At 36.2% G+C, this 21,903-nt stretch overlaps 1 protein-coding gene across 4 annotated transcripts in view; it reads right to left on the reverse strand.

Moving 5' to 3' along the window:
* The window catches only part of OSBPL9 (oxysterol binding protein like 9), a 165,669-nt gene that overhangs the window by 11,279 nt on the left and 132,487 nt on the right, over window positions 1-21,903 (reverse strand). For 3 of the 4 annotated variants that reach the window (XM_065913280.1, XM_065913265.1, XM_065913273.1), the window contains 6 exons: window positions 16,995-17,033; window positions 13,313-13,403; window positions 11,914-12,018; window positions 9,264-9,423; window positions 3,855-3,967; window positions 3,604-3,722 (listed from right to left, as the gene is read on the reverse strand). In XM_065913280.1, coding sequence (XP_065769352.1) covers window positions 3,604-3,722; window positions 3,855-3,967; window positions 9,264-9,423; window positions 11,914-12,018; window positions 13,313-13,403; window positions 16,995-17,033 — 627 coding nt within the window. The remainder of the gene's footprint in view (window positions 1-3,603; window positions 3,723-3,854; window positions 3,968-9,263; window positions 9,424-11,913; window positions 12,019-13,312; window positions 13,404-16,994; window positions 17,034-21,903) is intronic. The other variant, XM_065913286.1, reaches the window with a different exon arrangement.

Below are 21,903 nucleotides of genomic sequence, written 5' to 3' on the forward strand. Positions count from 1 at the left end.
GAAGAAAAATGCTGAGGGCCTGGGAAAGTGGCAGAGGAGAAAGTAAAGAAAAGAAGTTGGAGGACTTCCCGGGTGGTCCAGCGGTTTAAGAATCCATCTGCCAACGCAAAAGACAAGGGTTCTGTCCCTGGACCAAGAAGATAAGATTCCACAATGCTGCGGGGCAACTGAGCCTGTGTGCCCCAACTATTGAAGCCAGCGTGCCCAAGGGCTTGTGTTCCTCAACAAGAGAAGCTGCTGCAATGAGAAGCCCATGCACTGCAACTGAAGAGTAGGCCCCACTGGCTGCAACTACAGATGAGTCCATGCACAGCAACAAAGATCCAGTGCAGCCAAAAATAAATATAAGATAAAAACTTAAAAATTAAGAGAAGAAATTGAAATATGGGGAAAAAGAATAAGATTAATCAATTAAGAAAAGAATTTTATTACAAATAGAGGAAGAGTTTTTGAAGTCTGTATCAGATTAGACATTATTCATTTTGGCAGCTGAGCATCACAGTAACCAAAGATGCCTTTAAATGTAGTAATTACTGCAATATTCAAGAACCTGTGGTAAATGCTATGGAAGTAGCAAAGGTTAATTGAGAGAATAATACCAGTATCTAACTTTTAGGTAGAATGTGCTAAATATTGGGATTCCCTGGTAGCTCAGATGGTAAAGACTCTGCCTGCAATGTGGGAGGCCTGGGTTTGATCCCTGAGTTGGGAAGATCCCCCTGGAGAAGGGAATGGCTATCCACTCCAGTATTCTTGCCTGGAGAATTCCATGAATAGAGGAGCATCCAGGAGATGTTCAGTGTACTCTGGAAATTCAGGAGAGGCAAAAGATCATGCTCTGTCTGCGAAACCAGAATGAGGGCAAAGCTGAGAAACAACATATTGAGGTGGCGCTAGAGAAAAGCCTTAGAGAGTAGGCTATAATAGAGGGAAAACATGGAGACATGGAGATGGTGGTGGGGGACACGGGGAGGGAGGGCGGCAGAAAACGCGTGTGACAGGGACTGACCAGTGGACCAGTACTGCTGCTGTATATAAAGAGGAATGATAGAACACCACAGCCTGGAAAGAACCCCTATGGCTCTAACATTTGAAATGCTTATTATTAGACTCCTGAGTTTAAATGTTCCTCAGAACACCTATATTCATAATATAAATATGCTTAAATTGGCGAGTAAGTTTGGTGTAATTTTCTACCACTCTGGGAGAACACAGAATATACATTACTAAGTAAGACTGAAAAAGAACAAGCTAAGTATCTCAATATATAAATAGGTCTTGCAAATCAACAAGAAAAAGATTAGTACTGCCAGCAGAAAAATGAACAAAAGAACAGAACATGCAATTTGAAAAAGAAGACATGGCCAAAGACCATAAGTTTGATTTGATGTGTAATCAAAAAAAATTTTTCCCTCCCTACTTAAAATTTTTCTTAAGAACTCTCATTGAACAGATCTTCTTTATTGTTTTTAGCGCTATCTGGATACATGCCATTATGTCAAGTTGCTGAAACACTGATATAAGTGAGCTGGACTAGGCTGTCTTTAACCTGAGTTCAAATACTTATTTTGGTGTGAGGAGGCCATAGAAAATTTATTCAACATCTGAAAGTTTCTGTAAAAGGAGGATAATTATATGCCTTGCTTAAGTCTTAGGACTTTTGAAGACCAAGTGAGGTAAACAGGATGTGACTTTATAGTAATGTTTCCAAACACTTAATGGCATATTTGCAAAATAACTCTTTTTAGAAAATATTTGAGGTGAGAAGATATTATTATAAGTAGGAAAATGAGATACAAATTTAAGGCATTATTGTACTAATACTTTGAAATGCACACGGGAATCAAGATTTCAGAATCTGCTGATAACCACAACTGTGTACGCCAATAAAGATTTCTAAAATATCTAATAAGTCAGCAAAAATTAACAAACTTTTTAGTGGCTACAAAACCCAAACATGGAGCATATGACAGAGGAAACTATGTCAGGTAAGAATTACACACTTGATTGCGGCACATCCTTCTGGTTGCCTATACATATCCCTACCGAGGGAACTTTGATTCAGTTCAGGTATAGGTTATAGGTTGCTATGAGTCACAGGGCCCTCCCACACCCCAAGGGGTGAATGTAGATTAACCTAAACCAATCTATTAACCTCTTTTGCCAGTGACTGGTGTATGCATGCATGGTGGCTGAGTTCGGGCCAATGCGATTCAACTGGAAGTCTGACGGGCCACTGCGGAAAAGGATGTTCTCCCTATACCAACAATAAAACTCATGAAGAGAATTATTTTTCCTGCCTCTTGACATACCTGCATAAGGATGTAATTAACTGGAAGTGTGGCAGTCATTTTTCAATGATGGGAAGACAGGTCTGAGTGTGAATGTCAGCATGCAAAGGATGGTAGAGCAGAGAGATGAAGGGACCTAGATTGTTTCTCACATTGTTGACCCACTATGAATTCATCAAACCTGGAACTACTCTTGTTTCTGGACTTCTCATTTCCTGAGATAGTAAACCTAGTATTGTTCAAGATACTACTAGGTGGCTCTTCCACTATTGGAGACCAAACCCAACCAAGGTAGAAGGTGTAGAGAAGAAATATAAACATCAATATCTAAAATGAAGCTCTATTTCTCAAATTTGAAGTGACAATTTTGCTCCAGCAATTATACAATCAATCTAATGATCAATGAAAAAATTCTGGAGGCAAGCGCCTGCAAATATTCTCTTACCTAGAACTTCCCCAGCAAGTATGTTTGCTGCACAAATTAATGCTATCATTGTGCTTCTGTTCTTAGATTTGGGGTAGAAAGTTTTATTATACACACTTACTAGAAAGTATTATGGTTTAGTTTATAGACTTTGAAATCTACGACCAGATTAGAATCTTAGTTAGCTAAAGGACTTACTTAGTCTCTGTGGGCTTTAATTTCCTCATCTATAAAGTGGAGTTAACAACCATCACCAACTTTGCAGTGCTATGGTGAGAACTGGGTCAAAGGAGAAGGCTTTTAGCAGAGTGGCAGGGACCTATAAACCAGTCTCCTGTATCAATCAGGCATTCTGTTTAGAGTGCCAAGTTCAAATTCAAATCCAGAACCATAATAATTATATGGTTCAATGTATATCATACAATTTCCCACTCATTACCTGTTCCAATATCCATTTTGCATATGCAAAACCCAAAGGTTATGGAGGAAGGAACTTGCTCAAGGTCACAGAGTTTGGTAATAGCAGAAGTAGGATGTAAGCACAGATCCTTTAATCCCGAGATCAGAACTCTGCTCATTTTGATTCTATGCATACTACACTGCTTTGCGTTTTGTCCAAACTACTAACCAAGCCCAATACTACTCCACGCTTTCTCCCAATAAAATCCAATCATAATCTATATATACTATCCCTATGAAATTACCCTAGTTTTATTTATGTCATCCATTTATAAAATTCCCAGTTTACTCAGGTACATATATAAAAAGACAAAGGTATAAACAGAAATTATGTCATTATACTACATGTGCAGATACACTCACCATACAATCACTGTGAATCTACATATATACATTAAGATTAACAGCAAAACCAAATTTGATTCTTACCTTCGTAAGATCCATTCCAAGTCTAACCTGTGACAACAGATGCATGATAACACTCTTGTGCTCTTCCACCGACCCTGCCTCCCCTTCGTCATCTCTATCATCATGTGAATCGAAAAGGTCTAAAATAAAACAAATCTTCTTAGACTGGTGTTACACTGGGCCAATCTGTGCTGGTACCACTATTATAAATAATTTTTTTCAAACAAATTATTTTTAAGGAAAAAAAGTTAAAACTCTCAAAGGCTGCTTACCAGCATCGCTTGTCCCATTGGACATGGAAGAATTAAGTGATTCCGTGGTATCTGGGCGCTTTAGACTATTTCCCGAGCTGCTGTGTGTCAAGACTGAGGCAGATCCAGAGGAACTAAAAAAAATCAATCACCTTCTTAAGCTTTTTAAGGAAGCAACTTAAAATCACAGTAAGACATTAACCTATAAAGCTACTTAAAATCAGTATTTACAGATAACTGACAGAAACAAACTAGACCTTTAAAGTTAGCTGGTTATATACATATATATATTCTTGATTCTCTCCCCCCCCATCAGCTTCATGTTTTTTGCATGGTGTATGCTCACATGTTGAAAGGTCATGAAAAATTAGTAAGATTTTGCCTCTTCATGTAAGTTTAAAACTTGAATTCAATTTTCAAATCTGTTTCTTTGCATAAATGTAAGTATGTCGTAATTCTTGGCAACAATTTCCAGAACCTCAAAAATGATATATCTATTAGTCTCAGAAAGATGTCTGTATTCTTGTGATCCTTTGAAAAAGCCTACATGGGTAATAACATCTTTCCTAGTCAATAAAAAACCATATTTGAAATTAAAAAAATTTAAAAGTACATTAACTTTTACAAGTAAATTTATGGTAAGTGGTATTACGGGCTGATTAACAGGGTCTAAAGAAAGCTCCCTCTATTATACAGCTCTGATCATAACCTACCCAGGACTTATTACCAAGCAATAAGTAATCAAAGTTTACTTATTAAGGATAAAAACAGAAACCAAATTTCTCACATTGCAGGTATTGTTTATAAAATGGTACACACATTAAAGTCTTTTATTGCAAATTTATAGATGCAAAATGCTACTGTTCTTCAGTTGCCAAGTTGTGCTCGCCTCTTCTGTGACCCCACAGACTGCAGCCCACCAGCCACTCCGTCCATGGGGTTTCCGAGGCAAGAATACTGAAGTAGGATATCATTTCCTTTGCCAGCAAAACACATTATATATTCTAATTTAAACATAGTTTGCCCTGATTACTTTCTTTTGATTTTTTTTTTCCATTTATTTTTATTAGTTGGAGGCTAACTGCTTTACATTATTGTAGTGGTTTTTGCCATACATTGACATGAATCAGCCATGGATTTACATGTGTTCCCCATCCCGATCCCCCCTCCCTTGATTTCTTATTTAATGATAAGCGTGATATTTTTAAAGAGTAATTTCAGGTTCAGAGCAAAACTGAGCAGAAAGTACAGAATTCCCACTTGCACAACTTCCCCACCATCAACATCCTGCACCAGAGCGGTAGTACATTTGTAGCAACTGATGAACTGACATGACATGATCACTGAAAGTCCATAGTTTACAGTAGGGTTCACGTTTGGTCTTGTACATTCTAAGGATTTTGACAAATGGATGTTGATAAAGTGTCCATCATTGTAGTATTGCAGAGCATAGTTTCATTACCCTAAAAATCTTCTGTGCTCTGCCTATGTTAGAACATTAGTTCACAGAGAAGTTATCATTACGACAGGTCTTTAGAAACTGAACGGTGGAAGGACTTAAGCTTTCAAATTCTCTTCCTTCAGGGAGAGATACTGTAGACAGAAACTTGACTCAAGACTAGAAAACTAGTGGTAGCAGCTGATGGCCAGCAGGTGGCATGCAAGCTCACTGCCTACAGACACCAGGCAGCATCAGTATGAGAATGGTGGTGACGGTGGTGTAATTGCCAAGTTGTGTCTGACTCTTGCGACCCCACGGACTGTAGCCTGCCAGGCTCCTCTGTCCGTGGGATTTCCCAGGAGTATTCTGCAGTAAGAATACTGCAGTGGGCTGCCATTTCCTTCTCAAGGCTATCTTTCTGACCTAGGGATTGAACCAGTGTCTCCTACATTGAAGGCAGTCTCCTGAACTGCCAGCAGATCCTTTACTGCTGACCAATCAGGGAAGCCTAAATATGTGAATAGGGTCAGGTGGGCTTCCCAGGTGACTCACCAGTAAAAGAATCCACCTGCAGTGCAGGAGACCAGATTCGATTCCTGGGTTGGGAAGATCCCCTGGAGGAGGAAATGACAACCCACTCTAGTATTCTTGCCTGAAAATTTGACAGAGGAGCCTGGTGGGGTACAGTCCATGGGGTCTCAATGAGTCAGACACGACTGAGCACTCCCCATTCCATGAGATAATGGAGAGCTGGAGCCAGCAGAGTCAATTTGAAGGGATTTAAACTCCCATTAAAAAAGAAAAAAAAAGTCAACAAACACTGTGCTGGCCAAATAAAATACCTATAGTCCCTACTAGTTTTGGAATCTAGATTAAGGCATATAAGGAATTAAGGCATATTCATAGACCATATGTTTGTTATGGGGTGGGTACTGGGAGAGCACAGAGAAGGAAGTTTCTAAGAGAAAAAAGAAATGCCTATGAGCCTGCAGGTAACTTTGTAGACATGTCTATCACAGGTACAACAGGTAAGCAAGCATTTAAAATTTAAGGAGTACCCCTAAAACTGGGCCAGAGACTATCAGTGATGTAGTAAGGAGGCTAACCATATCATATCATCATCAAGCTTTTAACAAATATAGTTAGGTTTCTAGAGGATAGATGATTCATTTTGATACTCAATTTGTACTATGTTTCAAATAATAGCTAATGTCCCATGAAGGAGACTGTCTTTAACTCTGTTTAAGCAAACAATGACTTAACACTTCAAAAATCAATAATAATCTTTATTTTGAAATTTTCTCCCAAATGCCTATTTTCTTTTAACCCATTATAAAAATTATTTTTCAAAATGAAAGTGAAATTTCTATTAGCAAACTGTTAATAATGGTCTTGTAATAGTTTACTGCCCCACATACAACCACTAAGAAACCAACATGCTAAACCAAACTCTTTCTGCTGGACTAGTCTTGAACTGTGGGCTCAAATATCTCTTCCTCTCATGTTAGTAACAGTATGTATTCACCTAATGGAATATATTTTACGTTTCTCACATTCAAATGTTGAATTTGATCTACTATGTAACAAAACTTCCTGAATTAATATAGTCATTTTCCTGATATATTTTGAGATTCTGAACAGTTATGGTACAATTACATATGATACTGTATTTCTCAGTTCATGTGCAAACTTAAGAGAACTGAAGTGCTACACAAGATTTCTTATTAAAAGAAACCAAGGTTCAAGGTCTAAGTTTGGCTGATGGTACTCAGCTTGCAAATTCACATATAATCATTTCCAAACCTGTACTGTATTTCAAAGCAAACCCCAAACTGCAATGATAGCATTTACTCTTTGAGATGCAGGAGAGTTGGAAAAAATACCCAACAAAAAGTAAGCCAGTTACATCTACAACAAATATAGGAACATTAAAGCAAATAAATGTTAATTTGCTTTCTGTAACAGCTATCGCTTACTGCATACTTATTATACATGCCAGACATTACGGTAAGCACTCGACTGACATTATTGTCATCTACATGTTCACAACGACTCCTGAAGTTGAAACTATTATCATCCTCATTTTACCAACAAGGAAACTGAGGATTACATAGGTTAAGTAACTTGACCAAGGTCACACACTTTTAAAGCAAAACAGATTTAGAACCTATTATTTCTTTCTAAGATTCCAGAATCCAAAGTCTAACCACAGCAACCTATATACCAGCATGGATAAAGAGGACTTTGCTGACTGGCTATCATGTAAGTGGGCTTCTCTGATAGCTCAATTGGTAAAGAATCCGCCTGCATTGCAGGAGACCCCGGTTCAATTCCTGGGTCAGGAAGATCCCCTGGTGAAGGGAGAGGCTACCCACTCCAGTATTATTGGGCTTCCCTTGTGACTCAGCTGGTAAAGAATCCGCCCGCAGTGCGGGAGACCTGGGTTCAATCTCTGGGTTGGGAAGATCCCCTGGAGAAGGGAAAAGCTACCCACTCCAGTATTCTGGTCTGGAGAATTCCACAGATTGTATAGTCCATGGGGTCACAAAGAGTCGGACACAACTGAGTGACTTTCACTTTCTTTAACTATTATGTAAGTGACCTTATGTGTAAAGAAAGACCTTTTCTGTACAATGGAACATACCTAGCTTTGACCTGACAGTGTAAAATAGGTCAAATATCTCCTAATAAAAGAAAATCTACCATCACTATCTGCCAAAATCTGCCTACTTTGTATCTCTGGAGTCCACATGCTTCCCTCCATTCTTATGCTTTGACCTTAGCTCAGGTTATCAACATTTCTCAATTTCCTACCCAGTTTTGGCTGGTCTTCCTACACATAATGCATTCCCACCATACTCAAATCTATACAATTTAGGCATATTTTTCCTATCTTTCTAAAAGGTAGACCTGACCAGCAGCTGTCATCACCTGAGAGAAAATGTTCAAAATTCATAGACGGCTAAAAGGACTCCTTCAAGACCTGGCCCTTGTCAACCTCTCCTGTATCCTGTATCTTCTTAACCACTTCCCACAACTTATAACCACACTCAGCCACGCCCACTAGCTTATAGCTTCTCAAAGAAACCAAGCCCCTGCTGCCCCCAGGCCTTTCTTATTAGGGTTCCATCTTCATGAGAAGAACATTTTCCATTTCCCCCTCCTCTTCTCACCCCCATGACACTTCTCTCTCATCACATCTCATCTTAGGATCACATTCCCTCCATCCTCTGTGAATCCTTTCTTGACTTCTCAGGACTTCAAAATGCTCCCAATTCTTCCTGGGCTTATTCTTATAAAGCATATTTCACACTGAATTATAAAAGTCTGTTTTCCCCAGAAAAGACTGTTAGTTCCTGAGGGCAAGGACTGGCTCTTGTTTCACTTCTGTATAAGGTGGCGCTAGTGATAAAGAATCCGCCTGCCAATGTAGGAGACACAAGAGACATGAGTTTGATTCCTGGGTCTGAAAGAGCCTGTGGAAGAGGACGTGGCAACCTGCTCCAGTATTCTTGCCTGGAAAATTCCATGGACAGAGAAGCCTAGCAGGCTACAGTCCATGGGGTCCAAAGTGCTAAACACATCATTCTTCTACCAGGCTAGTACAGAGCCTTATACTTATAGGTACCTGAATACCTCCACTCTAATACAAAACAAGTAATAGTAACCTCCTCTTATAGGAATAATTCCTAGCATCCTCACTTTCATTTGATTCTCTCCTAATAGTGGTTCTATGGAAATAAAGCCCCAATCCTGGCATGTTACCACAACTGATGCTAACTTATTCCATTTAAATTAAATCGGGAGTAAAATGAACATTTTCACAGAACTAGCCTTGACTCAGTAAGTCAACTGAAAATAAGCTGCCTTTTTCATTTTTTCCAAATAATAATTTTTAAAGGAGCCTGTCATTAACACCAGTTTTAAAATCAAATCACATTTTTAAAAATCAGGAGACTCATGTCAATACAGTTAGTTCACCTACTTACTCTATTAAGCGCTTTGGTGATGAGCCACTCTGATGAAATTCATCTGCATCATAGAATTCATCTTCACTGCTAGAGTAAGAGAACTCTGGGACGGTGTTTGGAGACAAGTTGACATGGCTTGGAGAAGTCAGACTGCTACTAGGTGGTGAGTGGCCACTGCCTAGAAAGTTAAGAGTTTTAAATTAAGAGACAATGTTGGTAATAGAAAGGAAGAAATTAGAAAGATGGGGTCAAAGCAGACCTATTAAAATCAAGAAAAGAGTTAAGTTGGCACAAGTCCCTAGACTATTTGTAAAGAAAATCAACATTTAGATTAGACAAAGAAAAAGGCAAATCACATCAGAGAATGGGACACAGCCTTCTAAATAAATGAAAAAATGCTCTGTCTCTTTGATAATCTTCTGGGGTTCATTGTCCAGTAATAAAAAATAATAATGAAAGTATCAAACAGAACAGTGAAATATTGAGAGCAATTTAAAAAGTATTTATTGAGCATCTAAGGACTCTCAGGCAATTTATGCCAAACTGCTACCGATGTCTGGTGGAGAGTAAAGTCACTGCTGACAATCTAAAAGCCAATGCCACACTTCTAGAAGAAAAGAACAGCAGCAATAAAAACGAATCCAGTGCCACCCATGGATTTTTTGCCCATTCCACGGTCTACACTTCAACAGTTATGAGAGCGCACATCCACCTGCCGCACTCAGTTACCATGTTCACAGAGATATTTTTAAAACACAAACACAGAAAGTTTGCTGCCTAAATAGGCAAAGCTTATTGTGGGAATGCCAGAGATAGTTCATCTTAGCAAATGACTTTAAAATCTTCTCCCCACCCACCTGCCCTGCTCCATATCAGCAATAAGATGAGAAATAAATTTTCCCTTATTGAAATAAGGGGGAAAAGATGACAGAGAAAGGAAGAAAGAGACCAGGAATTACAAATGATTAAGTAATATGCAAACAGTCCCGGCAACCACACAGAACTGAAAATGTATTCAAGAAGAAAATGAGTTAGAATGGGAACTGCAATCCAAAGAATTGAGTTTTCCTTATGAGAGAAAAAATTGTTTTCTTTTTTTATGTATTAGTGACAGAGATAAAGGAAAGAAAGATGAAGAATTTAGGCTGAAAAATCAAACAAGACATAAACCACAAAAGATTTCTTTAAATCCACCTATTCTAAAATGTTATATTTTTATAATGCCTCCTGGAATAATTTATCCTAAATTATTTATCATTATTTATAACTAATTAATGACTCTAAACTTCATGTACATAAAAAATGTCAACTTTTTCAAAGTTTGCAACTGACTAGTATTTTATATTTCCAAATGGATATATTTTGGCTGTTTGAAAATTCTAACATAATCCCACCTTATAAAAAAAGAAACACAGATACCATTTTTAAAATGGCAAAGTGTAATGATATACAGAAAAAAGTCAGCCAAACATTTCAACTTTATTATTCAAATTGCTTATCATCACTTTACAGTTTCAAATAAGAGAGCTCTTGTTGCTTGCTTTTTTCCAAAATTAAGAAGACATATGGTTCAGGCTGTTAAATATTAAAAATCCAAAGTAACAGCATCTGCATTTTTACTAATTCAAATTTCATATTGGGCTAAAAATCACAGGGTAGCTTTTCATTATTACACAGGAAAGTCCCACCCAGGAAAGAATCTGTGGAGCAATAGCATGGGCTCATCTCCCATGTCCTTCATGTGGTTTTGATTTTGGCCTCCAGGTGGAATAGGGACAAAAACCAAGTGCTCCCTTGAGTTTGGTTCAACTGATAACATCAACCTGATTAGTTTTAAAATAAGGAATAAATCTATACTAACATTGATAGCATCCTTGTGAATCAGAGAAAAAAATAAAAACCAGGAATCTAAACAAATTAAGAAAATGCAAATTAAAATCAAGTTTCCTTTTTTTGCTTATAAAATTGGTGAAAAATGTGACTGATAAATCTATCCATAAAAATACATTATGTGCTCAAGTTGCTGTTCAAGAGTATTCCCTGAAATACTGCTTATAATAGGAAAATACTGCAATTAACCTAAATGTCCATCAGCAGGAAAACAGGTAATAGCTCCCTGAGCAGCTGTAAAAAGTATGCTGTAGACCTAAGTGTATAAACACAGAAAGTTCTCTAAATGGTTCTCGGTTAAATGAAAATTGAGAAAGTCACAGAACCATATGATCTCATTTAGGTTAGAACAAAAACAGTAATGAGAGTATGCAATACAGGTAGACATGTACATACATGTATGCAAACAACAAACAGTAAAGAAGATTTACTAGCTTTTGTTCTCATACTTCTGTATTATTCGATTCCTTTACAATAAGAAAGTATATAAATCTAACCTGAGCAATTTTTTTAAAAAGCCAATACATATCTTCAAAATAAATCACAACAAATACACAAAATTCTGCAATAATTTGTCATACAAATTATAATTATTATTAAATTTCTGGTTCAATCACAAAGCTAACCACTTCATGGATGGAACTATAATGGTAAAACTAAGGTAACTCCAACACAAAATATACCACCTTTCTTCAATGTTTTCCCATCAGTAATCAGACACAAATCTCAAATGTTAATGGGCAGTTATGAGAAGTAAAGGAATCACACAAATCTGTACCTGTACTATTTGGTGTTGGAGTCTGATGATGTCCCAAGGTTGTTAATACAGGTCCAACTGGTAGAGAGGATGGACGCTGCTCTGACTTACACAACTGAGTAGGTTCTAGGAGATTTAAGATGTGAAATAAGTGAGAGAAAAAGCCAAACACAACTTTTAACTACAACTCTGTGGAATTTAAAATCTTAAAGATCAGTAACTTTTGAGACTATATTCCAGTAAGTCACCTTTCATGCTGCTACTCCTTTCCGACACCCTATGCTCTTTAAACTCAATGATGGTAGGCTACCAAGTTCTGAGACACTAGGTAGGAGATCAAAGACTAGTCAAGATAGGCCAATATCTTAGTACAATTGCTCTGTACAACCAGCAAATGCTTCTGATGATAAACTATTTCCTCCCCAAGGATGGGCTTCCCAGGTGGCTCAGAGGTAAGGAATCTGCTTGCCAACGCATCAGACCTAAGAAATGCGGGTTTGATCCCCGGGTTGGAAAGATCCTCTGAAGGAGGGTATAGAAACCCACTCCGGTATTCTTGTCTGGAGAATCCCATAGACAGAGGAGACTGGTCCATAGGTTGCAAAGAGCTGGACACAACTGAGCAACTTAACATGCACAGAGCATGCACCCGAGGATTAAACCCATGTAAAATCTAAAATGCGGTCTTTAGTCTCATGAGATATTATGCTCCTAATTTTCTCCTAAGGAGAAAAAATTCCTAAAAAGACCTCACATACTTGTAAGTAATTTTAAAAAGATTTTTTTCCCCCCAGTAAAATTTCTGACTTAACGTCATCACCAATGAGAACATTTCACCCAACAACTGAAATGTTGGATGCCACAAAAAAGTAAAAGGAATCAGTGGGTTTTGGACCTAAGCCCTCCTTTGCCAGTTTAAAAAAAAAAAAAATTATTACTCTATCCTTAAAAATACACATGTGTAACTAATCAGTAGGCATCAAAATCTCATTCCTCACTTTCTCATTATCCCGAAGTCCACCATAAAGAAATCACTTGTATAATTCAGATTTATAAAGAATATACAAAAATAGAACATTTCTGGGTTACCTTCAAGTAGATCAAGGTATATTATGTTTTCCTTGGTAGCCATGAATCCTGGGTCATGGGATTCAGTCCTATCAGCTAATCCAAGTAATCATGTTTGTCTTCCACCTCACTTTGAAAACCAAAAGCTTTTGAATTGTATTTAAAAACCTCCAATCCCAAAAATAGTATCATTTTTTTCAAGTTCATTTTTGGCTGTATTTGTGTGTGAAATTCCTTTTACTTATTACAAAAAAAAAAAAATGAGTTCTTCAAGATCACAACTGCCATTTAAAAAAAAAGGTTTTTGTCATTAATGAATCTGTGAAACATTTTTCCAAATACTATACTATACCTGGAGGTAAGACAGTCTGGGAAGGCATTGTGTTGACCACAGGTTCCAAGGGACTAGGTTGATATATTGCATCCACAGGATTAATAGTACTCTGAGGTAAAGAAGCACGGCATAGTTATTTCTATTGTAATTACCCTTCTGGTGTTGACCCTCCCAAATGTATGAAATGCCCACATTTCTGACAGCAAAGTCCTGGGAGCAGCTTTGCAGACATGTTGGTCAAGTTTCAACGAGGAAATAAAACAACTTTACTATACAGCAGGTTAAGAGTTTCTTATAAAAAAATTTCTCAGAAAGCATAGTAAAGAGGAAAAATGAATGAATCTGTCACATAGAAAGGTGAAGCCAAATGAAAACACATGGAAAGAGTTGTAGAATGGTTTCAGGAAGCCAAAACAATATATTCTCAATTCAACTCAGTGGTTCTCAAATTTTTAATTCAACACAAATATCAAAGCTGGGAGAAATGCTCTTACTTTGGTATTAACGAGCATTATACCTACGACGAGCTAATATACCTGCGCCACTATAATCTTATCTTCACATCCCAGACTATTGCCACCTTCTGTCAATGTGTATTGCACTGTATAGGCATCTAGCTCTACAGTCACTAAAGGCAAAGAAATGTATCTCCTAATTGGTTGTTGGGGGGAAGAAAGCTTTTTTTTTCTTGAGGATTTAGAAGGAAAAAAAATACTCAAACATGTAGTTACATTTGAGAGAGAGAGAAAAAAAAAAAAGCCTAGGTTTTCTGACTCCAAGGCAAGAAACTATTTTGCCAGCATAATGGTATTTTTAAAACAGGACTCCACAGCTTCCTGATTTTTTTTTTTATTTGGAGGAGGGGGAGATTTTAAACCAAGGTCTTTGCCAAAGTAAAGTTTAAATAAAAAAAAAAAAGAAGTTTAAATCCACTATTTAGAAGACTATATTAGATAAAACCCAAGAAATAAAAAGTTCTTCAGCTTTCCTTGATCTGGAAAACTAAACTTCAAATTTATTAGGTAGAGCTTATAACAGAAAATACTAAAATAGAATTAGAAAAGATGTATTTTACTGATGAATGAGCTTCAAAAGCATTTGTGAAAATTTAAAAGCACCTAACAATGGAAACTGAGATAATGGGAAAGTTTCTTATAGCATTCTTATGTAATACCTGAGTTAATTTTTTTCTTAAACCCCTCTCTGCATACAGAAAAATCACTAAATCAGATCTCTTAAATTAAGTAATTTAAACACAAGAATTCTGTCACAATAGTCAATCTACCATAAATATTCTAGGCCTAGGATATAAAGGACACAGAGAAGAAACTCTGAAAACGATAATTAATAATCTTAAAACTCAGTAAAGTGAAGTGGGGAAGGTTCCAAAGCATTAGGAAAAGCACGGAAACAGAGACTTAGAACTTTAATTCCTAGAATCCTTGCTCTACCAGTGACCTGGCAAGTCTAATCACCTTCCCAGTGTACAAAATGAAGAAATGTCTGGATGCTATGGTCTCTAAAGGCTTTCTGGTTATTACTTTAGGATTCTATTTTCAGATACCAGACTGGGCCATAATAACTAAACAAGTGTCTCAACAATCCTGGAGCTGTTCTTAGAACACAGTTCTTATTTTTAAATAATAATTTTTCTCTAAAGGGACCCAGGCGCTTTAACAAAGGCAAAATCCCACTTCTAATACTTTGAGCCATAGGGACAAGAACATCCTGCCTCCTTATTCCCACCTATTACATTAATGTAAGTAAAATTTATAAAGACACTAAGAAATAAAATAACTTTGGAAAAATGGACCAGAATTCTATCTTTTGAATGCAATCTTCTGTTTTTCAAAAGCCTAAGATTAGGCTTGTCAATCCCACAGAACACTTTTAGACTTTTTAAGATGTATGTTAAAGGGCACCAAATATTTCTTGCTGCTGTTGTTAACAGAAAAGACAACTATTCTACACATATCTAACAATCTGTGATCAATCAACTTCAGGCTAAAATATGTCAAATAACATTCTATGCTTTGCTTTAAAAAAGAACGTGAAGAGCTTGAGAAGTGCAAACAAATGACAATCCCGAGCCCTAATCTGTTAACATTAATAAAGTTCATGCAATACAATACAAAATATATTAATTATATACACATACATGTATGTATAGCTAACATTTATTGAGTACTATGTGCATACTATCTTACAACAACCCTCTGAGGTAGAAGTCACTTTTCTTAATAGATGAGGAAAAGAAGACTCAAAGGTTAAGTAACTTGCCTGCAGTCACAGCTAGTAACTGGCAGGGCTAGGTCCTAGTAGTCTGGATTCAAAGCCTAAACCATATACAATTCCTTAAAAAAAAAAAAAAAAAAAAAACAAAAAACTCTTAGGGAAAAATGCTATGGTCCCTAATCAAATGATTCAAATATGTCTGTTTTCTATAAGTTTAGATTTTCTATGAGTATAAACTTTCTAGATGTTTTTAAACTGCAAATAATCAAACATTTTTGGTATGCTTTATAAAACTGTTGTTTAACATAATAAAAAGCAATTGATTTGCTTTGAGGGAAAAGAGATAAAAATAACTGCCATCATTATTTTTCCTTAAGGTCTTAAGGAACCATGAAATTCTAGACAACTTACACAGTCTTTTTCCATGAGGCTTATAATCTTAACTGCTATCTCAGGAAGAGATATACTATATTATGTATTTATATCACATAGTTCTATTAAACCACCAGGACTCAAACCCTGAATTCATACTGTGAAGAGAAACAAAAATTTAAATGTGTTCAATTCAAATTTTAAAAATGTTTCTCTTATCTCTGTTTTCTCAAGAAATATGTAAACAACATAGACATCTAACTTGTGTTCATTTTATAGCAAATAAAAAGATAACATACTCATCCTTTCAAGTATAATCATAAGATGGTTTTGAAGATTTACAAAATGAGTTTGCAGACCTCTGGCATTTGTAAAGCCTTAAGACTAAAAGAGGCTGCCTCATGCTTCAAAAATACAGTCTGAACACAAATCACACATGCATCATAAAATCAGGGAAGCTTAAACTGCAAACTTTCAAACTCTAACTTTTATTTCCAATAAAATTTTCTTTTTGGTGGCCAAGTTGAATAAAAGGGAAGAGTAAAAAACCAAGGGAAGGAAAGAAGAGAAAATGGCTATATGTGAAAGAATTCACATTGCAACCTGCTGCTACAAAAAAGCAGTATACACCACAGCGGCAGTGACAGCTAACACAATACACAAAATCTAAAAAAAAAAAAGAAAGAAAGAAACCTATAAACATATAATTAGATTAAGATATGTTTCAGTACTGTGCCCCCTACTTTCATTAGAAAAAGTTTGCCAAGAAATGTAGCATTGTGAGTTATGCAGTATTTAGTCATAAAAGCCATATTTTTACACCGTGATTAACCCATCAAGTTAACACATGCAAGGTGATTCAATAAGAACCAACACTTAATTTTAACATCTACATTTCCCCTCCAAATGATTGCTGAAAGACGGCCAACTGTAAGAGCTCAAGGAAATCGCAAGAATCAACAATAGAGAGCAGTGAGTGGGTAAAAAGAGGGATTTGTGTTGAAAAATAAGTGGAAATTCAGGCTTCTCCTGACATAACTGGTTATTAATGCTCTGCAGAAGTAAAGCGGAGTAAAGATTAGATTAAACTTACTATAATTCCATCTGCGTGATTCTCCGCAATATACTGGTCCTTAAGGAGAAATGTTAAAAATATTAACTTCATTCTTTCATTTAAGTTAATGCCTTGTGTACTCTCTTCCCTGGTAAGAAAGCTTATTTTACTGTGTAAGCAACAATGTTAGAAAACTACTAATCTGTTTCCACTAAGATAATTTCACTTGTCCATTCCTAGCCAAACAGAATTCTAACCAAGAACATGGAAATTATTTTTCTATACAGGCATTTAATTATTTGTAGAAATATCCTATTGAACTGTGCAGTCACATTGGTACCAATGATTAAAAGTAGATACATAAAAAAAAAAGTAGATACATTAATTGAGGATTAAAGGTTTAACTTCACAGCAAATTATTCCGACTCTCCACACCCCCAACCTCTTACTGTACTTTAAAGATATGACAATCATATATCTTTAAAAACTTAGGATAGACACAACTTCCCATATTCTGGCTACCAGCCCCCAAATTATATTCTTTTATAAATAGATGATCTGATTTTTGTCTCAGTAATAATTACTATAACCACAGAATGATGATATAGGGGCTAACACATACTACCTGGCAGATACTTAACATACAGCCTTAGACCTCAGAGGTATTCCAGTCTACCACAATAAAACAAATATCACAATAAAGCAACTCACACAAAATTTTTGGTTTCCCAGTGCACATAAAAGTTGTATTTACACTATCCTAGTAGCCTATCAAGAGTGCAGCAGCATTATGTCTTAAAAAACAATGTCCATACCTTAATTTTAAATACTTTATTGCTAAAAAATGCTAACCATCATCTGAGCCTTCAGTGAGTTGCAGTAGTAATATCAAAGACCACTGATCACAGATCGCCATAACAAATATAGTAATAATGAAAAAGTCTGAAATACTGTGAGAATTACCAAAATGTGACAGACCACAAAGTCAGCAAATGCTGCTGCAAAAATGACGCCAACAGACTTGCTCGACACAAGGCTGCCACAAACCTTCAATTTGTAAAAAGTAGTATCTGCAAAATGCAACAAAGCAAGATATGTGTGTACATTAATTCACCTATTTCACCTACAACTCTATCAAGCAGATATTATTATTCTTCTCCTTGGATAGATGAGAAAACTGAGACAGTGTGAGAAGTCAGGACTCCAAGACATGTAGTTTAGTTCTAGAACTCAAGCTCCTTAACTCGTCTCTCCTCTCCAAGAATGTACTTAAGAAGAAGCTGGTGGAAAGTTATTGAACGTATTTGTTCCTGTAACTATAATCCATCTATTAATAATACACAGACAATATATTTAGCTTAAAACTGTTAACATTTCAACTCCATACTATCAGGAAGCTTTTAAGTTTTAACAGAAATTGATATTTGGCTTTGGTTTTAAAGTTAATAGCCAAGTTATATCTCATTTATGTTTAACTCTTTAACCATGGAGTTTACTGAAAACCTACAACATTGAAGGGTCAGTCAAGAACAATTTAAAGATTAGGGGATAATTAAAAAAAAAAAAAAAAAAGAATTAACACAGCAGGCCTGAAACGGCTATCTTTAGAAAAGCCTGCCTACAAAGTTGGCCTTTGGCTGGTGTCTGGGAACTTGGATTTTAGGAGGGTTCCCAGCACCTAACTATCATAAGGGTACCTCACTGTGCCTGAACTACTTAAGCAACCCAAACGGTTGGTTTATGCTGAACACTTGCTTTCCTTCTGGGACTCTGGAATTTGGTAAGTACAAGGTAGAGAGTGCTACAGGACCAGAACCCAATAAAAACTTTGGGCACCGAGTCTCTAATAAGCTTCCCTGGCAGACACTTCTCATGTGTTGTCACAATCTGTTGCTGGAGGAATGACGCACACCTTGTATGATCTCACTGGGAGAAGACTGTTGGAAGTCCGGGCCTAGTTTCCTCTGAATTTGGCCCCATGTGCCCTTTTCCTTTGCTGATTTTGCTTTGGCTCCTCTGCTATAATAAACCATATCTATGAGGAGAGCTATATGCTGTGCCCTCCAAGCACATCACCAAACCCAGGGGTGGTCTTATAAACTGCCAGCACAATGCATATTTTCTTTGCATATACTTTGCATATCCTTGAGAATAAAAGCATGCTGATAAGTACATAATTCATGCTGGGATTTGCACAAGTGAATTAACTATATATTTACAGTATCTAAAGTTTTGGATTCAGTAATTCTTAATAGAGGCAGTTGAAAATAAAATCTCGAGAACTATAGAGATAGGAAAATTTTTAAGTTTCTTGCTCAGATGATATTTTATTTTACTTTTAGTTTTCTACTAACTTGCCAAACATTAAATTGATTTTTTCCAAAGAATTTCTCAGAAATACATGTAAGTGGCAATAAAGTGGAAAAAAACACATGGCGTAGATTAAAATTTCCAAAAACGGCCCCAACAGGAGGTAGAGTTCATGGCCCCTACCCTCAAAACTTTGTGACTGTCTCTACCAATAAACATAACAGAAGTGACTATTTATGACTTCTGAGACCAGGTCACAGAAATACCTTGGAACCCAATCACCACACCGTTGAGAAAGGCCAAACAATTTTAAAGAGAACTATGTGGAGGAGAACCTAGGCCGCAGCTCAGTTTCCCAAGCACGTGAGTCATCTTGAAAGTGCATCCTTTGTTCCCTCCCCCTCCCCCTGCAATTGTGCCAACAACAGGCACTGTGTGAAACAGAAGAAAGTCGTGAGGCCTACCCAAATCACTCCAGATTTGTGCAAAATAAATGACTGCTATTTTAAGACAGTTTACACGGGTTTGTTATATAGCAACGCATTATTGATACAGTACATCATATTATCTAAGAAAACCACCATTTTTACTTCTGGTGTAACTTAAATAAACTTAAATATCCAGTTTTAAGATAAATAAGTACTAGGAATGTAATGTACAACATGATACATATAACTAACACTGCTGTATGTTTTATACGAAAGTGACTAAGAAAGTAACCTTAAGAGTTCTTATCACACAAAATTTGTTTTCTATTTCTTTGATTTTGTATCTAAATGACATAATGGATGCTCATTAAACCCACTGTGAAAAAAAAAAAAGACTGTGATAAACTTTTATGATGTATTAACAGTAAAGTTAATCACACCCATAACTTACACAGTGCAGTCTCCTATATCTCAATAAAACTGGAAGAAAAAAAATAAACTTAAATATCTGACAATTTTTCCCTCAAAGTGTTCTCAATAATAAATGCTATCTACAGGGTATTTTAAGGTAGGGTATTTTTGTTACTGTTGTGCTTTATCTTTCAAGGCAGAGTCAAATCTAGACGAACCTACAGACTATTAAATGCCTTACTACCAATCCATTCCCATCATGAACTTAAGGAATTTTGTACTATTATTTTAAAGGGTTTACAACACTCATTCCCACCCCCACCCTACCTTTCTTTTTAAAAATTTTATTGTTCTTGTTTTGTATGTAAACCACAAGTTGCCTTTTATCAGGGTCAGCTAAAGCTCAATTTCAAGTACTACTGAACCAGAGATTCAACTGAAATCAATGTGAATTATGTTAATTAAACAAAGAAAGGATCTAATGCTACTTCTCACTTGGATTATAAATATGTTTATCTGATTTTACATCCCTCATTCCTTAACACAATGGATATTCTCTTCTTTGAACAAACCAACATGACTGAGATCTGGAAATATGATCATAACAAAAACACCAGCACAACATAATTTGGGAAGACTTTTGACCAGAATTATAGACTCCAGTATTTTAAAACCATACAAAACCATATTTAAAACCAATAAAATCCATGAAATATATTGCCATCTTTCTAATAAGGAAATGGGAGTCTAATGAAAGCTCTCTTAATTATGGGCCTATACATGTACTTATTACATAAAATAAAAAATAAATATGCTATGGAGTTGAAAGAAAATTTCCAACTCACTTTGATGACATTCAACAAATGGGACTAGGACAACTGGATAACCACATTCAAAAAAAAAAAATAAAAGAACTTGGATCCACACCTCACACCACAAAGATGAACTCAAAGTAGATTATACACTGACTTAAATATAAGAGCTAAAACTATAAGACTCAAAACACAGGAATAAATCTGTCATTAAGGCTTAGGCAATGATTTCTCAGAAAAGTCACCAAAGCCAAAAGCAATATAACACTGATAAACTGGATTTCATCAAAATTTAAAATTTGCATGCTTCTCAGGATGCTATAAAGAAAGTAAAAGGACAACCCACAGACTTGAAGAAAAATTTCTAAGTCACATATCTGGTAAGTTGTATCCAGAAGATAAAAAATCACTCTTACAACTAAATAAGAAGATTAAAATACTCATCTAAAATAACGGGAAAAGAATGTGGACACTTTTCCAGAAGTGCAAATGAAAACCACTGAGACACCACTAGAATGGCTATCATCAAAAAGACAATCACAAATGTTGGTGAGGACGTGGGGCAAATAGAACCTTCATGCATTATGAATGGAACATAAAATGGTGTGCGTGCTTTGAAAAGTAGTCTAGCAGATTCTCAAAAAGTTAAACAGAGAGTTACCTTATTACCCAGTAACTCCACTCCTAGCTATGTACTTAATAGAAATGAAAATAAGCATCCAGGCAAAAACATCATACACAAATGTTCAGAGAGGCATTATAATGGTCAAAAACTGAAAACAAGCCAAATGTTGTATATCATAAACAAAATGTAGTATATCGTTCAAAGGAATATTATTCAGCAATAAAAAGGAATTCGGTCCTGACTCATGCTACAACATGGATCAACCCTGAAAACATTATACTAAGTGAAAGAAGCCTGTCACAAAATACTACGTATTGTATGATCCTAAATATATAACATGTCCAGAATAGGCAAGTCTGTGC

Source organism: Muntiacus reevesi, chromosome 1, assembly GCF_963930625.1.
Source record: "Muntiacus reevesi chromosome 1, mMunRee1.1, whole genome shotgun sequence".
NCBI lineage: Eukaryota > Metazoa > Chordata > Mammalia > Artiodactyla > Cervidae > Muntiacus > Muntiacus reevesi.